The sequence below is a fragment of the Myotis yumanensis genome, unplaced genomic scaffold (assembly GCF_028538775.1).
Source record: "Myotis yumanensis isolate MYYU_CA2020_CCGP unplaced genomic scaffold, mMyoYum1.0.hap1 SCAF_5, whole genome shotgun sequence".
Taxonomy (NCBI): domain Eukaryota; kingdom Metazoa; phylum Chordata; class Mammalia; order Chiroptera; family Vespertilionidae; genus Myotis; species Myotis yumanensis.
The window spans coordinates 13334904-13358518 of NW_027223756.1; the positions used below are offsets into that span (position 1 = coordinate 13334904).

Consider the following 23615-nt stretch of genomic DNA (forward strand, 5'->3'; position numbering starts at 1 on the left):
CTGTTGCTATGACCTCACAGAACCCTCGTTCCCTTGTGATGGCAAACTTGGACAGGGACTATCTATCCCCTGTTGCTGTGTATCCCTAACACTGACCACTACAGTGGGGACAAAGAAGTATTCAAACTAGAACTCGCTTACATGATTTCACATGACCCAATCAGGCTGTGGAGATGTAATGGAAAGCAGGAAAAAAAAGTTGGCCCTGTAGTGAACTAGACTGAAAAATACAGGCCTACTCGAAGGACATTTAAATCCAGATTTTTAAAAATCACTAAATAGTGGTCAAAATCACATATATCTAAGCATTCAGCCTGCTGCATCAAATTTCTTTTAGATTTAATTAAGAAAAAGTGTGCCTTTTAGTTCCATTGAATGTACGATTACCAGTCACTTAAAAAATGTTTGGGGTAACAGAGGAATGATGGATAAGGAAAATTCACCAGGCAAAAATCTTGTGGTCTTATGCCTCCCTTGAAGATTGTGATCCTAATCCAGTACTGGGATTGTGAATGAAAAAAATAAATATACCTTCAGAATTATCTCATCTGTCAAATTTTGAATTTCATAGAGAATGAAACAGAAACTCACCAAAATTATACACATTATTCAGGAATCATTTGTTCTAAACTTAGAACATTACCAAACTTCCCTTAATAATACTCCACTGCTCTTATTATTTTATTATGATTATTATTATTAATTTACATTTTTCCCCAGCCATGTCTGGTATATACTCATAAGTGGTCTTATTAACAGTTGCCCAGCAGAAAAGCAAATATCCTGGTGCTTAGAGGGGGAGAGTTTCCCAAATATCATCATGCATAGTAGCCAAGGGAGATTTTTACTAAGTGGCTATTTCTTAGGTAGTTAAAATAACAGTTAACAACACAGGGCATAACCTGAAATAACAAAGGATGGAGGGTTCCCGTTCCCATCAGCCTCACCTCCTTGAACTTGGAACGTCCCAGTCATCTCCCCAGCACCCCCAAGCTTTGGACCCTGATGATCAAGGTTTGGGTTCCAGCTCTTCCATTTAGGACTGTGGGCAATTTGGTGAATGACTTCACTTATAACCTAAAAAAAAATTTCTTTCCAAAGGATGGTTTTGAGCATTCAGTGAGACTTTCTGCAAAGGACTGATACACAGTAGGCAATTTTAAATATTCCTTTCCTCTGAAGGGCCATCAAACTATTACCTGGCCTTTTCTTGACCGAGTGTTTCAACATTTATTGGGCTTAATTTCCAAATCTTATAAACTTTTAAAATTATTCTTAAGAATATATTTGTTGCCGGACTGGCTTGGCTCAGTGGATAGAGCGTCAGCCTGGGGACTGAAGGGTCCCGGGTTCGATTCCGGTCAAGGGCATGTACCTTGGTTGCGGGCACATCCCCATTGGGGGGCATGCAGGAGGCAGCTGATCGATCTCTCTCATCGATGTTTCTGGCTCTCTGTCCCTCTCCCTTCTTCTCTGTGAAAAATCAATAAAATATATTAAAAAAAAAAGAAAAGAAAAGAAAAAAAAGAATATATTTGTTTAACATTTACACTCAGCAAAATACTACCATAAACCAAAAATAGAGAATATCTGATCAGTGGGCAGAGATTAATTGCTCAATTATTATGTTCCCACATGTTTTATAGCCTCTATTTCTCAAAAGAGTTCAGATTTGAATTTATAATGCAGGGTCATTAAACCACATTTGAAAGCTAATTGATAATATATAATCTCAGCAACATTCTTTTTGCCTTCTGCATTATTAATGAAGCTCAGAGCATTATATCTTCCAATTAAGTGTTTGGTTATATTCCTTGCTTCCATATATCATCAGTTCCTATCATTGGCCATTTTTCTTTTATTTTGTAATTTCAAAAATTTTACTGGAAGTTGGTATATCCTGATTCTCCACCAAAATAAATATAACCTGCTATTAAGAATAACGTGTTGTGGCTAGGTTTTATTATCTATAGCTATTGGGCCTCTTAAAAATAAGACACAAATTGTCCCTTCTTTAAAAAACATTATGAATCACTCAATCTTTGGGAACCATGCTGTCAGTATTCATTCTTTACTTTTAGCGTGGCCAATAAGAAATCATCCAGGAGAGAAAAGGGTCACCCTATCAGCACAGCCACCTTAATTCTACTCCCTGGGCCCAGAATTCAACTCAGTACACCCAGCTCTTGGCTGACTCTCTTCTCGAATCCTGCCTCCTTCCATTCCCTCTCAAGTCAGTCCCTCACCCCTCACCCACTCACCATCCCACCACCCACAGTCTGCCCAGCTGTCTTTTTTCAAGTTTCGTATTCTGAGTTCTATTGCATTTTGACAAGTCACAGGTTGCCTGCATTTATATTGTTCAAAATTCTTTTTTTACCTTATTCATATCGACGCTACAAATTTAAGGTGGATATCTTGTAAGTGTGGGTGTTAAGCATCAATTAAATGAAGTTATACAAAAATGTTTCTGGTAAATGCTTAATAAATATCACCTACTGTTTTTAGTTTTAGTTTTATCATGAATTCATCTGTAATTAGGCTACTAGCACAAGCACTGAAATTTAGTAATTTATCCCCTAATATTATTTTATATCTAGTACAGCTTAATATTTTATGTATTAGTTTCAAGACTATAAATTATTTAAAAGGTATCATGCCTTCTATGTCTCTGTATCTCCTAAGTAGAAATAGTGAAAATGGTACTAGCAATAGTCTATTATACCATGACACCGTTATAGCAATCTTCTAGGGTTAGATTACCATATCATTTGATAGATGAAGAAGCTGAAATTCACATAGCTTATGATGGCAGGACCACAATTCAACTTTAGATAATGTAACCACAAAGCCAGTTCTCTTAACCACTATGATAATACAAAGTTGACCCTTGAACAACAGCGGGGTTAGGGGACCAACCCTTGCACAGTTGAAAATCCATGTCTAACTTTGGATTCCCCCAAAACTTAACTTGTCTCTTAGTAACTATGGGGGATTTGATCCAGGACCTCCTGCAGATACCTAAATGGGGAGATGCTCAAGTTCCCTAAAAAATGACATATACATCAATGCATGCAGTTGACTCTCTACATCTACAGACTCTCAACCTCAGATTGAAAACAGTATTGATATTGATTAAAAAAAAATCCATATGTAAGAGGGCCCATACATTTAGAACCCATGTTGTTCAAGGGCCAACTGTACTACCTAAACTATATATCATAATGCCCTTCTACAATAAGCATCTAAAAGGCTTATTGTCTTGATTGTCTCATTTGATTCTTCTCTCTTGCAGATGGACCCCCACGAGAACATCTTACTGAGCACTCTAGAGATAAAAAATGAAATGGCCACATCTGAGGCTGTGATGGGACTTGGAGACCCCAGGAGCACAATGCTGGCTTACGATGCGGCCAACATCCAGTATCGGAAAGCCGGGCTGCCCAGGCATACTTTTGGCCGAAATGCCCTGGAACGACACGTGGCACAGAAGAAAAGCCGCCTGCGGAGACGCGCCTCCCAACTGAAAATCACCATCCCCGACTTGACTGATGTGAATGCCATAGACCGGTGGTCCCGCATATTCTTCCCAGTGGTTTTTTCCTTCTTCAACATCGTCTATTGGCTTTACTATGTGAACTAAAACATAGCCTCCCTCGGGAAGCAAGGACTAGATGCCTCCTCAAACCAGTTGTACAGCCTAACTTAGGACTTGGAAAACACATCAATCCAGGACAAAAGTGATGCTAAAATACCTTAGTTGCTGGCCTATCCTGTGGTCCATTTCATACCATTGGGGTTGCTTCTGCTAAGTAATGAGTACACTAAGGGCCTTGTGGTTTTGCAGTTAAAATGCAAGTGATTTGTACACATGCTGGCAAGACTGAGTCTGAGTGTTCCACTTCATCTGCTTAGTGTGCAGCTGGCACGGAGGGGAATTATTTAGAAGATATTCTTAGAAGGCTCGATAGCACTATCAGTCATTTCTCTGAGAAGTCATATCCAGATATTCCCATCTTCCTTCCCAAGGGTGGCATGCTGCTGAGATGACACCATGCTTAGGAAACATTATCCTCAATGCCATGCGAACATGCTTACAGAAGATGGTCTCTGCCCATCTTATTAAGGCGATAATGGTGCCCTGGGATGAAAATTCCCACTGGATTCTAGAAGGTTCTCATGTAGTTCAAACAAGATGTGGGGAGTCAAGACAGAGATTCAGGAAGCCAAGTTGGCCAGTTTCAGATTGCTTGAGCACTGGGAATCAACTATGACGTCTTCCATTTTGGCATGTAGAGCCCAGGAGAATTCTAAACGTTATCATGCATGATGACCAAAGAAACTTTTCTAAAACTCTATTTCCTAGGTGGTTAAAAGAAGAGTTAAAAACCCAGAGCAGAGTGGGAAATCCAGAAATGACTGTTGGAAAAAAATTGAAGCAAGCAAGTATCCTGACCCTTATCAATCCACACAGCTTCTGGTTTATACATATTATGGTCAGTGGCAAAGGTAGAATGAGAGATTTTTTTGTTCCAACTTCACAAGCTTTTGAAAGCATGCCTATAGAGGCTTATATAGTTTATTTAATTAAAAGATACCCACAAAAGAGAAAAGTTAGCCAAATTAGCGTCATCTTAGATGCAGGTTAGATTGAGAGTTATCAAATATGTGAATATAAAGCGCAAACAGGTTGCTATTCTCACACTACATTAGCTGTCTCTGCAACATTTTTCCCTATAAGTTCATTTCTGACTTTAATAGGGTATTTCCAAAGAGGGATTTGTTCACTTCTTTAAAGAATTAATGTTCCTTTCCAGCTTTCTTGCTTCTGAAATTCTGATTATATTCTTAGGAGACAGAAGTAGTAAGGCTTTGGAGAGACTGAGTGAATTCTATTTCCTTATGTGCAATGAAATTCACCTTGCTATTTTTCATAGCAAACAATACTTCAAAGATTATGTGCACAAGTAGCGCTAGTTTGTGGGTTTATTAGGTTTTATCTTTTTAAGGTTGCTTTCGTTGTGTATGTTGCAATCTCCCCAATCAAGGAAAATTTGATAAGAGTGGAAAATAGGATAACAAAGCCACATTAACTGATGCAGGATATGGACCTCAGTTGATACTGCAGAAAAATGTCTAACTGATAATCAGGTAGGCACGATGTATTGTTTTATTCCATTTTTAAATTGTCATTGTACTTCGTTCTATACCAATTAGACAAATGCATTCATATGCTGGACAGTAAGAAGAGTAAGCTAATATATTTTTATTTCTATTCATGTGAGGGTTATATTTTGCTTTTTTCATTGAGAAAATAGTAAACTGCTTAATTTTCCGTAAAGTTTGATTTGATTGAACTTCTCTTTGGAGCATGACTTTGCTCTGTCTATTTAAAAAACAAAAACCACTTCTTTTCAGAGTAACATTTCCTAATTTTGCATAATAGCCAAGATCATTATCTGACTGTGGATACATGTTATGCTTTTTCCCCCTGATGATTTAGCTGCTTGGAATAGGGTAGGTCCTATTGTCCTTCGATTCCAAGTATCTGACAAGAAGAAGGAAAAAAAGTTTAGTACTTAGCCTTCTGAATGTGGCTCAAGATTAGAGGGTATTTTTCTCCCCACCTGTATCAGGGACGGTGGCCCTTATTTCTTGATTATACACTTGAACACCTCTGAGTATGATCTGTGGGCAGAATCCATCCAAGCTTCCGCCCATGGGCTCAGATTAGAGATTCTTTAAGCTTCTCCAGGGACACACTTCCATGTAGGCAGCAATCTGGGGGCACCACACTAATAAAAGTGCCTGCCCTTGTCACCAGGGGTTAGTCTGAATAGCATATACCAGGAAGGAGCATATTAATAACTCAGGTGCACAACTCCAAAATGCCATTCTGGAATGGTTTTTCTAGAGACAAACCTGAGCCCAAGTCAAGAAGTGGGCTCTTATTTGTAATTATTGTAAAAGCCATAAAAATCCTTGGTATTGTCATGTAACAAATATTTGATATCCGAAGAAGTCAACAGAGTAATCTAGATCGGAGTGGAGAGAAGCAACCTCGCAGCATGAGCGTCAAAAGCATATAACCAGGGATTCATTTCTACCCCCAGTGATAAGCAGAAACCGGAAAAGGAGAAAAGATGGAAACTAGAACAGATGCCCTAGAGCAGAATCCATATGTTGGCATTCAATAACCACATAGTTAGAAACAACTGACTCATCTTGCCCAGAGGTAACAAACGGTAGATATAGAATTTATTCTTTATATGTTTACTGTGGTTGAATTGGTTTGAGAGGAGGGGCTCGGGGAAGGGTGTTAGATATTACAAGTCCACAAAGACCAGTCACCTTGATATCCAGTGGTTAAAATTAGGGACCACAAAAGTGTGTTTTGGCAATTCTGATATGCTATTACTATCAGCTTATACATTTATGTACAGGTTTTTTTAAAATTATAAAACAGCCAGATAGCCAGCAATTAAGGTGTTTTATCATCTTTGTGACATTCATAGGTGAATTCTGACTCTAAAATTCACAGTCGAAATGAAATCTTTGATCTCAATCTGTATATATATACATATTGTACATGACTGCTAGTAGGTATGAAATGCATTTTCAGAACTGAAAACTCATGCAACAACATCATGTGTTTGCATAGGGAATGTTACAGTTCTTTCCACTACAGTTTTACTAACGGGAAAGACATAAGATAAGCAGTGCCGTCTAGACATTTCCTCTTCTCATTTCTTCAAAAGCTGTGCTCGGTTAAAATAATAATAATAATAATAATAATAGTTTATGAACCAAAAGACTTTACATTGTAGCTTTAGTAACAAAAAAAGGTATCTGTCAGCTTTAAAAAGCACAACACATAGAGAAAGTTCAGTAGAAAGCATAAAGGAGAAATGAATCCTGCTTATTTTAAGCCAGACCTGCATTAAATTGGCAACTCACCCAATTTTCATTTTCTATAGATAACTGTGTTCCAGTCTTATGATTAACTTCATACTCAACAACAAAAACAACCAAGCAATCAGCAAACAACAGGTCATACAACAGTGTACATGTATATATGTATATATAGAGATCCATATAAACATACATGCATATATATGCATTCATACATTGGAAAACAAAAGGAATAAGCTAATATCTTTTATTTCCTTCATTCAACCAGTGTATGAGTGCTTTTAACTTGGCAACACAAATCCACAAATTGAAACAAGTGATACAGGGTACTGAGCATTTCTCTATCAGCAAATAATGCCTACTGTTCTTAGGAACCATTGCACAATCCGACACTACAATAGTGCTGTACCTCAGAACATTGGAAACTCACTAGCTCTCGCATTGCTTGTCTACTTGCTCTTTTTCAAGGAAACAAATAACATTATCCATTGGTCATTTAAAAACAAAAATGTCTTAAGAAAACAGAAAATGATTTTTAAAAATCCTTCCAGGAGGAGGAAAAAAAATAACTAAACCTCACCATGTTGGTTAGGGCAAATATCTCAACTGTAGCAATCATGCCATTTTGCTAAGTGTACAGAGTCTACGTAATGTGAGCAACCATAACTTTCACTGAGTGTGTGTAAATATTAAAACGGATTTCTTAAATATTTTTAACTTCTAATTTGTATTTTATGGTACGGCAGTGTGCGAATTCTGTTTATGGCTTATGTTGATGTGTTATAATAGACTGTAAATAATTAAATATGCTGTAAATCAATAGTCAATAGATACAAATAATTATTTCATTTTTTTCTCAATTTTTATTTCTTTTTTACTAAGTACAGTTACTGCAGTGCCCCAACAGAGTAATTGAAACATCCTTTTTGCATAAATGGTTTGGGATCCCAGATAGAAGGATTTCAGTTTGATAACACACACACATCTATACACACGTGCTCACTCACACACACCTGCACACATTCACTCATAGACTCATACATATCTACACATACACACTCTCAGTCACACACATCTACACACACACACTTGCTCACACACACACATGCATCTACACACACATTCAAACACAATATTCTTTCCCTTGCCCACTCACTCCCACTCTTACTCCCTCTGTGGGAAACACACAGTATTCATGTAGTGAATGTAACAAACCAAGAGAGAGCCTTAGAAATGGCAATTGGGAAAAGTAGAAATCATCATCATTTACTTGAAAGGGTTTTTATGTGTCAGAATTCAAGAAACCAAAGGTTGTAACTTACATGTCAATTTTCAAAGAGTAAAAGTTTCTATTGACAGCACTACAGGAAATAAAATTGCTTATGATGCATACCTGCTCCAGAAATTTGTTACACACAATACATCCTAGAAGACATTTTTTTTAATAATAGCATTTTGTCCTTAGATAGTATTCTTTCTTTCAACCAAAGACTCCAGAGTTATTAAAAAACAAAAAAGGAAAGAAAAAATGAAAAATGAGGGAAAATTTTAAAAAAAGACACTGCTTTACACCAAAGGTATGAACACAATTTTCCAAGTACACTAGGAACATTGTCAAAAATAGTAAAGAGCCAACATAATGCTAATTAAGATACTACCCTAAAGAAATCATTTAAGAAAAAAATACATAAAAGCAGCAGTACTCTTAAATATCTGTTGTTATTTGGATAGGGAAGTAAAACATTTCTATAGATGTTTGCAAAATTGTGACATCAGATATTAATTTGCGCAAAATTGTGACATCAGATATTAATTTGCTTTGAGAAGTTTTTTGTGACAACTATGATCCAAAATGATGAAAAACTTTGTGTTTTTTAACTTTCAAAAGCAAATGTCTCTCTCCTGTATCATGTCCACTAAGCTGATGCCCATGTGTGTGTCCTTGCACTGTTTTTCCCTTTGAGGTTCAGTAATTTGTGTTCAACCACACTCCTTTTTAACATAATTCAAAGTTGCAAATAATTTAAATTCCATAACATTTTTTTTATTTTTATTTGCATGGGTGTTTAGTTTTGTTATGAATATTGTCCCTGCGCAGTTCTGAACTGTCCTTTTATAAAAAGTGATATTCTAGTTCCTTCACAATGTAGTGTCTATCCGCCTTACTATTTACCTTGTAGCCTTTCTTAATATGCACATAATGCAGATTTTCCAATGGCTAGGAAATGCAAACCACAAGTGGATATCATCACATCTATTTTTCATGTCTTTCTAAAAACAGGACTACTAACATCTCTGGGATACATGAGATAGTAACAAATGAGGATTACAAATGAGTAGCACATAAGAATTATTTTCTTGAATTTAAACTTATTACAGTCAGTTTCAGCATGTAAATATATAATAATGTTGGCTAGTGTGTAATTCTTGAACTAAAAAATATAAATAAAACTTGAAAGGATGTGTGTGTGTGTGGTTTCATTGGATTCAGAAATTTTTTTCTCTATTAGTATGAGTTAGGTTAAGGAAGGAAGGCTTTTGTGAAGAGCAAGGAGGAGCTTCGGAACTTGGGACCAGCTGTTGGGCAGACTTGAATCTGAGCTCTGATTTATCATATATTAGGTATCCTAGAGGCCTGATGCATGAAATTTGTGCAAGAGTAGGCCTTCCTTGGCCCCAGCTGCGGGCACCAGCTTCCCTCTGGCACCCAGGACCCAGGCTTCCCTCCGGCCACTGGCAGGCACCCAGGACCTGGGCTTCCCTCATAGCCCCGGCTTTGTCCAGAAGGTCATCCAGTCTAATTAGCATATTATGCTTTTATTATTATAGATGATTATGCAGCTACTTAATCTCAGTTTTCTTATCTGTAAAGCAAAAATATAATTGTAACTGTACATCCTTCAAAGGGCTATTGTGAAGATGAAATGAAATAACCCGTAAGAAGTTCTTAGCACAATACAAGACATGTGATAAGTGGTGTGTAAACAGTAAGTAGTATTGTTGTTCCTCTTGTTAAGTATAGTCATTACTAGAATATTCAGTACATACATCACAGAATCTTATGCTCATGATTATTAAATGTTCTGGTAGATTAGATATTTTATATTGAGGATAATCAAGAACTTGGCTTCAATTACGAAAACACGGTAAACATAAGGTGCTCATTCATTTAACATTCAACAGATATCTGCTGAAGACATTATGTTAAGTACCTTGCATATTTAATATTCATCTAATCCTTACCATCTTCCTAAAACTTGAAGACACTCAAGATCAGAAAGAATAAGAATCTTGCCCATGAGCATGAAAGAACTTGGATTTCTACCCAGGCTGGAGTGACCCTCAAATCCTTGCAATTTCTTTCCATCTCATCATTAAAAGTAAGTGACCAGGCTCATTATTTTGGTCGTTTGTCAAGAAACGTGTGCTGAGAGCCCACCATCTGCCAGATCTCATGCTGGGTTTGGAAAGATAGAGGCCTGACCTGGATTACAGGGCAGCTCTCTAACACATGGGAACTCTCCCGAGACTGGTGTCTTTCACTCTTACTGATTTCAGAATGTCCAAGTAGTGCCCCATTTGACTCTGTCAGCTTGAGCGAGGGGACCTGTCAGGATAAAATTGCCCAATAAAGTCAGGATTTACAGGAGATATAGCTACTAAGGGCTGACCATTGAAAAGGCTCACCTGTAGGAAGAGTGCCAACCCAGTTCTTCTCAATCTTATGATGTAAATTGCAAATTGTATAATCTAGAAGTGTAAAGTACGTGTACATTTGACATCCCTCCTGCTACGTTGTCAGCATATCTATCCAACAGAACAAATATGCTCAAACCCCTGAGCATGTGAGTATGAGCCTATGTGAGTCGGTTATGGTGAGAGGTCTGTTGCTTACCTTAGGAAGAGAATATTCCCAGATATTTCCCCCAACACAAGAGATTGATTGGTAATTAGAAAATTCCCCCACTCATATTCTAACTACTACAATTTCCTAAAATGGAGCTTTCAATATCTTGCTTTCCTCCGAAATTTGTTCAAATTCTGAAATACATGTGACATTTTTCATGTTGAATATTTCTCTAAGCCACAAAACCCACCTCCCAGGATAATACCAGTTTAGTGGGGAAAGTACTCAGGGATGATAGTAGGCCCAATCAGTCTGTAATCCTTGAGTTTTTAAAGCAGGAAGTAGCAAAATAATGTAAACCCATTTTTGTCCCTAAAATTGCGGTGTCAGAGTATGAGCCAATATGCAAGCCCTCTGCCACCCTACTCATCATGGCATCACTCCTCATGGCATCTTGAGTCAGAGAATAATCTGGGGTGACAAGTTTCAGACAAGCCCCAGAATGATTAGGCTTCTTTGAACCAAGCCTGATTGAAAAAAATGGAAGGATTTTCTTCACCTAGTCTTCTTTACATGCTTAAAAACACACTTGGAGGGATCAGAGACTCACTTGAGGTTGGCAACCTTTCAGAAGTGGCTTTCCAAATCTTTATTTATGCATTCTATTTTGTATTCCACTTGCTAGGAATTCATTTAAAAGATCTCTCTCTCTCTCTCTCTCTCTCTCTCTATATATATATATATATATATATATATATATATAATTAGTCCTTTGCTTTTCTTCTCTCTTTATTAATTATATATATATATATATATATATATATATATATATATATACAAAACTCTTGATGCATACAAAGTGCAACATGATTAATAAATAAAAACTGTTTTACCTGTTTTAAAAGCCTTCATCTAAAATTAAATTACAGGGATCTTGCCAGTTTGAAGTAAGCTTTTCCCATTTCACCGTTGGCAGATATTAAGGATGCTGGCTCCTGGCTCTGGTTCTTGTTCCAGGAGAAGTCTCAGAGCACTTGGGATGGCCCTTTTGGGAGCCCTGGTTTGGAGGGGACAGGAAAAAACAAATGCTCAGAGAGTTCCCCAAGCCCCCACAGCATATGCAGACCCGGTGGTGCCTCCTGCTTCCAATCTCCTCTTCCCAGCTGTATTAGTCTGCATTCTCCAGAAAAACAGAGCCAATAGGATGTGTGGGTAAGTATAGAGAGAATTTAAGGATTTTGTTCATGCAATTTTGAAGGCTAGCATGTCCAAAATCTTCTGGGTTGACCAGCAGGCTGGAGACCAGAAAAGATCTCCTATTGTGGTTCAAGTCCAAAGGGTATCTGTTGGCCAAATTTCTTCTTGCTCAAAGGGGATCAGCCTTTTGTTCTAGTCAGGCCTTCACCTGATTGGATGACACCCATCCATATTATGGAGGGCAATCTGCCTTACTCAAAGTCCATTGATTTAAATGTTAATCTCATCCAAAAACAGCCTTATGGAAATATCTAGAATAACATTTGATTACATATCTGGGTATCATAGTCCAAACAACTTGACATATAAAACTAACCAGCACCACAAGCGCATGCCCAGATATCTAATCATGTCATGTCCCTTTATGAAACCTTCGAAGCTTCTACTTTAGCATAAGGAGAGCCTAAGTTGATCATGATACTCAAGGTCCTTTGTGATCTGTTTGTTGTTCATTTTTAATTTCTAGACCTTGTTTTCTTCATCCTGCCCTTGAATCCCAGGCTCCCACCAGGTTGAATTACTTTCAATTCCATGGGGACACTGTTCGCTCCCTTGCCTCTAGCTTTTGCTCTTACTGTTTCTTCCTAAGGTACTTTTCTTCATCCCTGAAACTCACTCCTTTATTAATTCCTATTCATATTTTCCAGGTAAAAACTTAGACATCACTTCATTTGGGAGAGTTCTCCTGACTCCAAAAACTGATGATTAATCCCAGCAGTCAGCACCCTGCTTAGCACAGCATCTGCTTAGTAACTATTTGTTATATAACTGAATAAAGTCTATGTGTTCTGCAGAACCAAGAATAATCCTGAGTATGAGTAAGTGTAGTGTCAGGTGACAGCCTAAGCTATTTAACAATGGGTACTTTTGCTCATGGAACCAACGTTCTTAGCACTCTCTGGGTTTTGCTCCCACTTCTCAGGGTCCTTTGCTGATTTCTCATCTGCTTGACAACCTCTTCACACTGGAGTGCCTCTAATTTATATCTTCATTCCACACTCCTTTCCTAAACTCCAGTCATTTTCTTGACATTATATTTTGGATAGCAAATGGACATCCCAAACTCAAAATGTTCATAATTGGTCTTTCCCCCAAAGTGGGTGGCAACTTCAGTTACTCTGGCAAGAAAAACCCTGTAGTTATTTTTTATTCTTCTTTTTCTCTGACCTAGCATCTAATTCAGCAGAAAAGCGTGGTGGCTATAACTTCAAAATGTATCTTGACTCCTCACCCTCTTCCCTGAACCATCCTTGTCTGAGCCACCACAGGCTTTACCTAGACTATTCTGAGAACCTGGTCTTCTTGATGCTGCCCTACAGACGGTTGTCAACACAGCAGCCAGACTGATCATTTTAAAAGGTAAGTCAGGTCATGGAATTGCTCTGACCAACTGCCTAACTGGTGGCACCTTAGCCTTTGGGAGGTTGGACAAGTGAATGCTTACTCTCATTTTTAATACTTTACTATTAAGAGAATTGCTAAGTCAAATTATATGGACCTTTTTGAGGCTTGAATGCACACCATCACTTTGTGCTCATCATCCGTAAATGAGAGTATCTGGTTTCCCAATTCTCTCCAACGTTGTTATAATTTTGTCTCATGTTAAAACATTTCCCAATTTATTAGCCATGAAATACAGCCATTTCATTTTGTATGTATTTGGTGGTTAGTGAGATCTATGCTTATCAGTCACTTTTCTTTCATGCACTGCCTAGAAATGGCAAGTTTGAAAATAGACGCAGTTCTAGGCTAACAAAGTTAAACTCAGTGAAATGACAGGCAGCTTACAATGGAACCAGTACTCGTACATAATTTTTCCTGAAGGATGTAAGAAAATGTTCATTATTTCCAATTACCTTTGGTTTAGTCCTTTGCTTTTCTTCTCCTACTAACGAATGACCAAGAATACAGATGCATCTCTTTGTCAATGAGTGTCCTTCATGGTTCTTTTGCCAGTGATTATTTATTATGCATATATTATAGGTTATAGTTGAGGACACTGAAATGTCCATCTAGGGTTTCTGAATAATGGAAGAAGCTGGGTAAATAGACACGTTACTGTCAAAAATTATTTCCGAAGAATTCATATAAGCCTGAGGATTCCATCATTCCTTGAGGGAAATAAGTTGCAAGATGCACAAGTGTTGTCTTAACATAGAATAAAAGTTAGGTTCGGGGACCCTTTGTAAGTTCTGCAATTCTAGAAGGCAGCATCTCTGATATCCCTCAAGAATATGTCTGAATTGGTATAGTATCAGTTTTAACTTTTCTAAATGCTCCCACAGAATTTTTAGAGATGCAGAAAACTAAGACCAAGAGAGGATTAAAAGCTAGGTCCCCTGGTACTTAGTCCAACGTGCTATCATTACAGTGTGTCCTTTCCAATATAACCCAGCAATTATAGATTATAATGACCAAATTTCAATCTAAGCAATGGGGCATAGGGGGTGGTACCACATCTAACAAGAATCAAGTTAATTCTTGAGTTGCTAGACCAAGGTTTTCCAAAATGTTGCCTGCTGGTGGATCACTTGTATCTAAGTAATAGCGACTGGTTCTGTTCCAGTGCTACCAAAACATGGTCTCTGGGATTGGAATCTGAAAAAGCTCCATTTTTTTTTAACAAGAACACAGAGGTTATTCTGTTGCACAGCATTTTCTAAGATAATCATTGCCTCTCTTTCTTTTTGGGGAAGGCATTAGGATGGATTCAAATTTGACTTCAGCTTCTCATAGATATTGTTGTGGTACTTATGTCTGATTATTTTAATTCAGTTATTAATCTGAGGAGAGTGCGAGAAAGGAAAAAATAATGTGAGAGACTCAGGGTGCAGAAACAAATGAACTATTAATGATCCAGGTGTGGGTGAACAGTATTCCACACTCACACCAAAAAAAAAACAAAACACCAGAGCATTTCTTATTTAAGAGGGCCTTCACTTAACTGTTTTAATAAGAGCCAGTCAACTGGAAAACACCTTGGAACAAATGATAAAGAACACAGTGTCTCATGCATAAACAATACGGCGTCCGAAGAGGCGGGTGGATGGGCTTGCAGCCAGACAGGTCTGGGTATGAATCCCAACTCCTCTCCTATTAGCCATGCAGCCTTGCTTGAACAGTTTAAACACTCTAATCCTCAGTTTCATTATCTGTCAAATGAGGCTCACATTCAGTTGACCCTCAGTTAAGCTCAAGATAAAAATGAGTTTGTAATCAAAAATGTAGACTCTGACCAATGCCAAAGAATGTGGTTAACACAGATGTACTGGGTCTTGTAACTGGTAGCTTTTTCTGGTTTAGGACCATCCAAATGTACTGTTTATGGTTTTATTGACTTGCGCGATAAAAACAAACAAACAAGAACATACCTCAATTCTTTTTCCTCATCTCAGATAAAATGTAAGAAACAAAGAAACAAGCACTTAGCTGCAGATTGTTTTAATCTTTTGTATTGCTAACACATCCTTTCACTGGGAAAGATAAGTCTATTGCTCCGATGAAAAGGAAGTCACATGAAGCTATCAGACCCAACTCAACTTCACTTGCTGCCTTTGAATAAACAAATGAAATGGGCCCTATTTTTTGTGTTCGGGTGGCACTACCAATCAAGGTACCTCACATTCCCAACCTCCAGAGTGGACTCTGTGATTTAATCAGCCAGTCCTCCTAAACTCAGTACTGGGATAGGCATGTCACCCCCCAGGCCGTGTGGAGTCCTTTTAGTGACGCTGGTAGGAGTCTAATTTCATTGATCTGAGAAGTTGAGCAAGAAAAACTGTAACCAGCTGACTATGTCCTCCCAACCTCTGATTCTGACAGCTAACTCAGTGGTCTTCAGCAATGGTTTTCTGTTTCCAGGATTTTAAGTAAATGCTCCAAGATATTGTAATTGTTGCCATGATTGTTGCTGTTCTTGTGTTGGTATGAAACTATGAATGTCATAACTCTGCATTTTATCCCATTAATTTTGACCTGACCCTGGAAGATGCATACCTGCAGGCATATGTATTCTCCTGATTCTGAAGCCTGGGTGAGCTTCAGAGCATGCGGTCGGCTGAGAGGGCCGTAAACAAGACTGGCTTTCTGAGAAAGAGCCTGCCAGGGATGCTGCTACAAGCATATTGTGTGAGCAGCTGGCCTCAGCAGCACTGAGAATCTACCAAAAAAGAAGGTAGAGAAATAAATTTGCAAGCAACAGTTTGGGATCAAGGGGGTCCAGAAGGCATGGCCTTTCCTTGTATCCCTACTGCCTCTGGGAAGTTTCCTGAAGAGAGATGCCTCAGCCCATCCATCTGCTGGAATGGAGTTAGGGGTTTGCTGTAAAGCCCATCTACAGTTTCAATGAGATTTATCTTATTCCAAACTCCAATTATCATTTACTCAGTGGTTGCATCTCCTCCATGGAATAGGCTGTGCCACCTCCTTGGCTGCCAGGCCAAGTGGAGGGCTTCCAGGTTGCTTTTTTCTCCTGCCTCCACCCCTCCCAGCCTTGAACCTCTCCCAATCAGAAGTGGTCAGCTCAGCCTAGCCAGTAGTCCTCAGAGGTATTTAGATTGTAAGACAGAATGACAACGGAGAGAATAACTTTTGAAATCAGACAAACCTGTTTTTCCCCCCTGGTCCAAATGGATTTGATCAGGGGACCCCTTCTGACAATTGTCAGAGAGAATGGGGTTGAGTTGTTGACCCCAAAATTTTCTATTATCACACCCCATAATGGTTTCTCATTCTTACCTTTCTTCTTCAGAATAGTAGCCCAATCTTTTTTTCTCTAAGCATTTAAAAGAATCAATTCTGTCAGTCTCAACCCTTTCAAGTACAAAAAGAGGGCTTCTGCCAAGGAAAGCCAAGAGATGAGAAAGAGTCTGTAGCATTTGGAGGGTGGAAGAGGGGGGATAGATGGGGGAAGGTAACCACAGGGCCTGCATATTGTGATGAAGCTCAGACACAAAGCAAGTGAATGAGGTCTGTATCCCATGGAGTCCCTGATGGACAGAAATCCAGTTCATTTACTTCTGTAGTCTGGACGTTCACACATTAAAGTCACTGCTATTAGTCTGTCTCAGAGCAATGTCCAAATAATGTAATAACATTTCACAGTTATTAGCCTTTTCTAAGTTATTGCACTTTGCTCAGTCCTGGCAAGAAGCCCATGTCCGGGAGCAAAACTCAACTTTTAAACACTGTAGTGTTTGTCCTATTTTAAATAATGGATCTGTCAATGGAGACAGAGGAATTTTACGATCCTTAAAGAATTATTCACTTATCTATTTTAAATGTAAGGGGTTTCATGCTCTTGCCTGATTAAATCAAAGTCAGGGCAGTGATTTCTCTACAAGTGTCAGAAGAAATAGTGAAACCACATTTCTGTCTTTTGAGTTCACTGGTCTATGAGGTTCCAGTAACCCAAAAAGAAAATGTTCAGCATAATAGAAGATTAGAGCTGTGAAAGTTACCTTGAGGAGCTATGTTTGTGAGGGACAGAGGGAGCATGTACCACACAGTAAAGGGATAACATCTGTTATCCTAAATATCTTATTATGGCCCATAATGACATTTGGTCTCTTCTCAATGGCCTATTCGTTCCCATTATATCTAGATAATATTGGGAAAAGTCACCTACCTTTACTTACTCTTTTATTCTTGAATCTCAAAGAAGCATTGGACAATACAGCAGTACTATCTGTAAAATATTGAGTTTCTCTCAAGAAATGTAGTGTGCCCAACGAGAGACAACAGCTCTTCCTCACTATCTTATAAGACACGTCTCATCAGAGTCTAGAAAAGCTATCCTTTCACATTGCTGACCCACAGCCTCTACCTACATAGGAATTGAGCCACAGAGATTGATACAGTTAATCTAGGACAAGCAAACAGACAGTCACAGGGACTCCAGGGGCTTCTGGTACCTGGAGGGACAGCTGTGTACATGTTGATGAGTGGATAGAAAGTTGTTCTTTAAGAGGGAAGAATTAAGCAAATGTCTGGAAGATACAAGTGTTGAGGGAAAAGGGGGAAAGGAGAGAAAATCCCTGGGTTCTTGGCAGCTGTCCTCATGAGGTATGGTTATTACTAAGACTTTTTACAAGATACCTAGGTTCCTCACAATACACCTGCTGTACTCAGCTTGAGTCAGTTTCTATTTCTTGCTATTTTTAGCTTGAGCATTTCATATGTATGCATCTTGATTGAGAGATGTTATGTATTAATTGCAGATTCATTAGGATAAAAGAACAGACATGTACTATGGGCCAAATCAGGTGTCCTCACTCAAAATAACTACAGGCAGAACTAGTAATCATAGCCAAAGGTTTTCACTGGAATAGTCAAATTTTACCTCCCTACTCTTTTATATAAGAAATTTCCTTTTACAGATAAGAAAAAGGAGGCTCAGAAAGGTTAAATAACTTCACAACAGCATAAATCATCTTTGACAGAAACAGAACTAGCCTGAAGTCTTCTGATTTCCACACCCCTGCCTGTGCCATGGCAGATGAAGCTGACCATCTCATTAGTTATAATTGACAATCAAGGGCTCCAACAATGTCCTAATTGTTCCCAGCTAAACCAATCACTAGCGTCGGTGGATTCAGATGGTTGCTTGTTCTCTGGGTCTCAGTCTTCATTTGGAAAATGCACACAAGGTGGTGGAGAAGATTTGAGATAAATAGAAAGGACCCAGCAAGTATCTGGCATCTGAATAAGTTTTACCCAATACACTCCATTACAGTATGGAACTACCCATTCCAGGTAAATGAAGCAAGGGAGAGGTGGACTCAGCGGCGTCTGCCTCCTTCTCTGCACCTTCAGATGTCTCAGTAGCCAAGTGACCCACCAGCAGAGCAGGTAAGTGCTTAAAGCCTTAAGAAGGGCTGCTCTCTACCTAATAGTGAGTGGGTGCTATGCCTCTCCAGGCTCTGCATTTTATTGTTTTACCCATGAGGCCTTATCTTAGCCATATTTCTTTTTTTCTAAGATATGTTTTTATCGAAATCAGAGAGTATAAAGGAGAGGGAGAAAGAGATAGAAACATCAATGATAAGAGAGAATCATCAATGGGCTGCCTCCTGCACACCCCCACTGGGGATCGAGCCATAACCCTGGACATGTGCCCTGACCAGGAATCAAACTGTGATGCTCAACCGCTGAGCCACATTGGCAGAGCTTAGCCATATTTTTTTTCATAGCTCCTCCCTTTTGAATGCTGGATGGGGGTGGGTAAATGAGTGGAATTCCCAGTTTCTGCTGCTAGTTTTGCTGTGCATAGCCTGACTTGGGTTCTCTAGGTGAGTTCCTTTCATGAGTATATTTCTATTCCTACTAAACTTTCTCATGGTGTCTTCTCTTTCTTTTATTTTGCTTAGTCACATTCTGATCACTTTCAATCCCACCCAAGCCTTGGAGGGATTGGAGAGATTTTCTCTGACATTTTTGGACATTTTTCCTTTTATCTCCCCTAAGTAAAGTATGAACAAATGTATACCAGGAAAGCATTAAAAGCCTGCCCGTTCTCTACCATCTTTCGCTCCCTCTCTATAAATTGCTTGGCTGTTTTTGTTTTGTTTCCCCAACAGTAACAATTCCCACTTTGTCAACCACCTTCACTTTATTTCTTCTCTCTCTCGCTGTAAAACATTGGGAACACTTTGTACAGGAGACACTGGATAAAAATAAGTTGAATGGCACCTAACATGAATGGCACGGCAATGCTCGTCCTGGGTGCATATGTGCAAGAGTTGAAGTGCTTAGTCTCTTCAGATCTCTGAGTTCGTCCTCAAACCCTTGTGTAGGAACTAAGGAACCTCTGGAAGGGGTGACTGAGGCACTCTGTTTACTGAGTTCTCCTGATTTCTCAATAGGGCTGCATTATCCCCTCCCAGAAAGAGAAGGCAGAGTTGTAGTGTTATATTATTTATTTTAAAGATAAATCTGAGAGCCCCAGGGTTTGGTGTGAAGCGGATCGAAAGATCAGCTCAGTTCTGGTCGCAATGCTGCCTGGCATCATAGCCAGACGTGGAGAAAGTACCCCACTGGTTGAGCTTGTGCCGGGAAGGAGGGCCAGACACACTGACCTTGAACCCAACCTGAGAACTGGATCTCAGATTGAAGCCTTAAAAGAAGAAATTCATCCAAATAGTGTTAAACGTTACTAAGTCTGTGTGTGACCCCCACGGAGTCTTAAACTTGGTGTTCAAGGTCATAGTTCTCTTGTTTGGGGGAAATCTGTCATTGAAACATCTTGGTTTTTCAAAGTCAGGCTGAGAGGCTGTCCTGGAGGAAGAGGTAGGGATGTGAGGAGCCTAGAGTCTGTCTTCACAGGTGGCAGGGTTTAACTCACGTGAATTACTTGATTCTTAGTTGTGCTTCCTCTGTCTACAGAGCACCCTGGGCAGCGAGCGTCGGGGGTAAGGAGGGGGCAGTGTATGCACATCTGCAAACACGTGGCAGGGAAGGCAGAGGAGAAGGAGGTACCCCCAAGAACAGTGGACCCTGGAACAGTCTACTGAGATCCATTAGAAAGGTTCAAGTTTCCCTTTCGGCATTGCAATTCCTGTGTGTTCTACTGAAGTCTCTAGTAACGTTCGGTTAAACACCATCACCTGGTGTCGGTTGTGCATGTGGGGAAGATGATGTGTGTTTGGGTCATGGGTGGGGTCAAGCAGGCTGGAAAGGGTCCTCAGTGCCAAGAGAGGCGTCATCGGAGGAACAGAGCACAGAGTGCTAGGAAACAAGAGACAGCCATAGTGGATTTTAGCAATACATGGGAATGGGCAAAGTCGATTTACAGTTGTTTGCATGGAAAATAATACAATAATTAATGAATAATAGTACATGAATAGACTGTTTCACATACTCACAACTGGAAACCTACTTTTGCCCCACCCTGTACTGTCACTTCCAGAGGATTTGCTGAGCTGCTTTGAAGAAATGGGGGTGGGAGGAGGGAGAAACTGATGGACTGTCTGCAGCTGGGTAGGACGGGGCCCAGACCGTGTTAGTAGACTGCTGAAAACTGCAGCTGCTGGAGAAAGGAAGACTTCTAGATTCTACATGCAAAGTCCTTTATTTGTGTGGCATTGGGTTTCTTCAGCTGATCTTTACTCTTTGTGATATATTACCCTTCCACTTTTTTCTCGTCTGATAATTCCGCATACCTGCAGTCTCACCTCTAAGCAGAATTTTTATCTGTTTCTGCCTGCATTTCCATGGCAATGTTTGGATTCAGGATCCAGTAAGTTGAATCTCTGGGGTAGAAATTCAAAGAAGAAAATAAGGAGGACTGGTGGAAGAAAGGAAGGAAAATTCAAGGAGGAGATGGGGCAAATGGGGAGGTGGGGGAAAGTGTAGTAGGTTGAACAATTGCTTAAGCTAAACTTTGCAGCACTGATTTACTTAGGATCTTCCAGAGTTAGGACATCATCATCTCATTTAACCCACTGTCACCAACTGTCACATGTCAGCGATGTGATTCTGGGTGATGACTTTTATATTTGGCTGCATTATTATCTGGAACCCAGTGGGAACTAACTCTAAATATCACTCCAAAGGGTCATGTCACTGTCAGACCAGTCAGGGCACACAGAAATGGGCACAGGGAAATGTGCCTCCACTGTACATGGCTACCTGGTAGAGGCACTCGCTTGTGCACAGTGACGTGGTCTTGGCTCCATCCCTTCACCTTCTAATCACTGGCTAATATGTACTGAGCACTTATCCAAGCTACAACCACTGAGGAAGATCAGTGCTATAATTACCCATATTTTAAATGAGAAATGTATGGTTTAGAGAGGTTCTGAAACTCACTCGAGGAACCAGGTCACGTGGTAAAGAATAAAGATGCACATACAGCCCGTGCTGTTAACCACCACGCTGCCGGGTTTTCCTTCTCCTCGTTTACAACGATCTCTTTTCTGTCTCTCAATTCCCTTGCATGTGCTTTACTCATCTCAGGTGACTCTCATTTTGTTAAATCTCTGCCTGCTTTGAGTGCCTGAAGCATGGGCCAATACTCGTAATTTTCCACATCTGAGCTTTATGCTGCTGGTGTCTTTGCTCTGAAGGGCTTCTGGGTGACAATCAGCAGCCATCTTCCAGCCCTCATTGTCGGTGATGTGCTCAGAGAATGAAAAGCCTCGTTAATAGATCTGAAACCTGGAGATCTAGGGGTCTTGTCAGAACTTCTCACAAAGTGGTTATCCAGAGGGAGCAATTTCTTTAAATCCTTGGGGCCTCCATTTCCTCATCTATGAAGGAAGCAGATATAAAGCTTGTTACATAAAATTGTTGTATGGAACAAATGAGCTAAAGCAAAAAATAGTTCCTAAACTTATGCCTAGTATAGAGTAAGTGCTCTACAAATTTTGGCTACTATTATTATTTATTAGGAAATGTTTGACATCCACATTTAGCAGAGAAAAGAAACAGATCGAGAAGTGAGGTGACATGCCTCAAGTTTTACAACTAGTGAATGGCAGAGGCAAAGGCCTCTTTCATTCAATAAGCATTCCCTGATCATCTACTATGTGCCAGGATCTGTGAGACATGCTAGAGATGCTCAGATTAATGTGCACAGTGTGACCTTTGATTAAGTTCTCACTTTCCAATATAGCTCATTTCTCTGAATATTTATAAATACTCTCAAGAAGAAAAATGCTGAGGATCCTGGAGAAATGAGCTATCCTCTCAAGGTCAAATGGTGGATGCTGTATACAAAATAATCATTCACACATCCTGACACCTAAGCTGTTGCCCATTCCATTCCATTGTGCTGCCTTAAGCTGAATGTAATTAGGAAAGTATATCTTTAGAAAACTAACACCCATTAGATGATATGTTCCAACATCAACTATAAATTATTCTCTCCATCAGTGCAGGAAATTGGGTGTTGACTGTATTTAAGCTAGGGGGGAAAAAAAGCATTGATTTAAATTCTACATGAGAATATCATTTAGAAAGTGAGGCCTCCGTAAAAAGAGCCAAGGGCTTAAGAGTGTAGAAAACTTGATTCTTGTCCAGCTTGCTCCTAGCTATGTTGCTTAATCCTATGTTGAATGACCAGGATTTCATTTCTGGTACAAACAGAATGTAAGTGTGAGGAGAGGCTAGACTGAGGAGGTAGGGAGTGTGAAGTGGATTGAAATGTTTATAGGCTGCCTTTCCTGCTGGCACTGTATATATGCATTTATATTTATATTTTACTTTATTTTATTCTTAGTTCTTGGAGGAATCGCCACTTAATAGAGTCTTTATACCCAAAGAACAAAAGAGGGTGCGTTCATATCCACTGGAAGATATTGGTTCCCAGGTGTAAATGCAGGGGCCCAGGTTCTGGCAAATGCAACTGAATAAACAGGACGTGGCCAGCGCCTTCCCAGTGTCAGGAATGGAGCAGCAGAAAGGAGCCTTTTTCCTGTCATAGCTTCACCGCAGGTCTTGTCCTGGCCAAAATTAGAATCAGAGGCAACATTTAAAAAAAGGTGACCTCAGGCAACATGAAGCAGAGAGAGAAGAAATAGAAATATGACAGATATTGCCATGTTGGAGGTGAGCAATGGATAGTGCCTACCATATGCCAAGCGTTGTTCATAAGTTGTTT

General features: G+C 39.5%; 1 protein-coding gene across 4 annotated transcripts in view; it reads left to right on the forward strand.

The window, feature by feature from the left end:
- Positions 1-9375, forward strand: part of GABRB2 (gamma-aminobutyric acid type A receptor subunit beta2) — a 195934-nt gene extending 186559 nt beyond the window's left edge. For all 4 annotated transcript variants that reach the window (XM_070414478.1, XM_070414476.1, XM_070414477.1 and 1 more), the window contains one exon: positions 3296-9375. In XM_070414478.1, coding sequence (XP_070270579.1) covers positions 3296-3643 — 348 coding nt within the window. In that variant the 3' untranslated portion in view covers positions 3644-9375. The remainder of the gene's footprint in view (positions 1-3295) is intronic.
- Positions 9376-23615: the final 14240 nt, after the last annotated feature.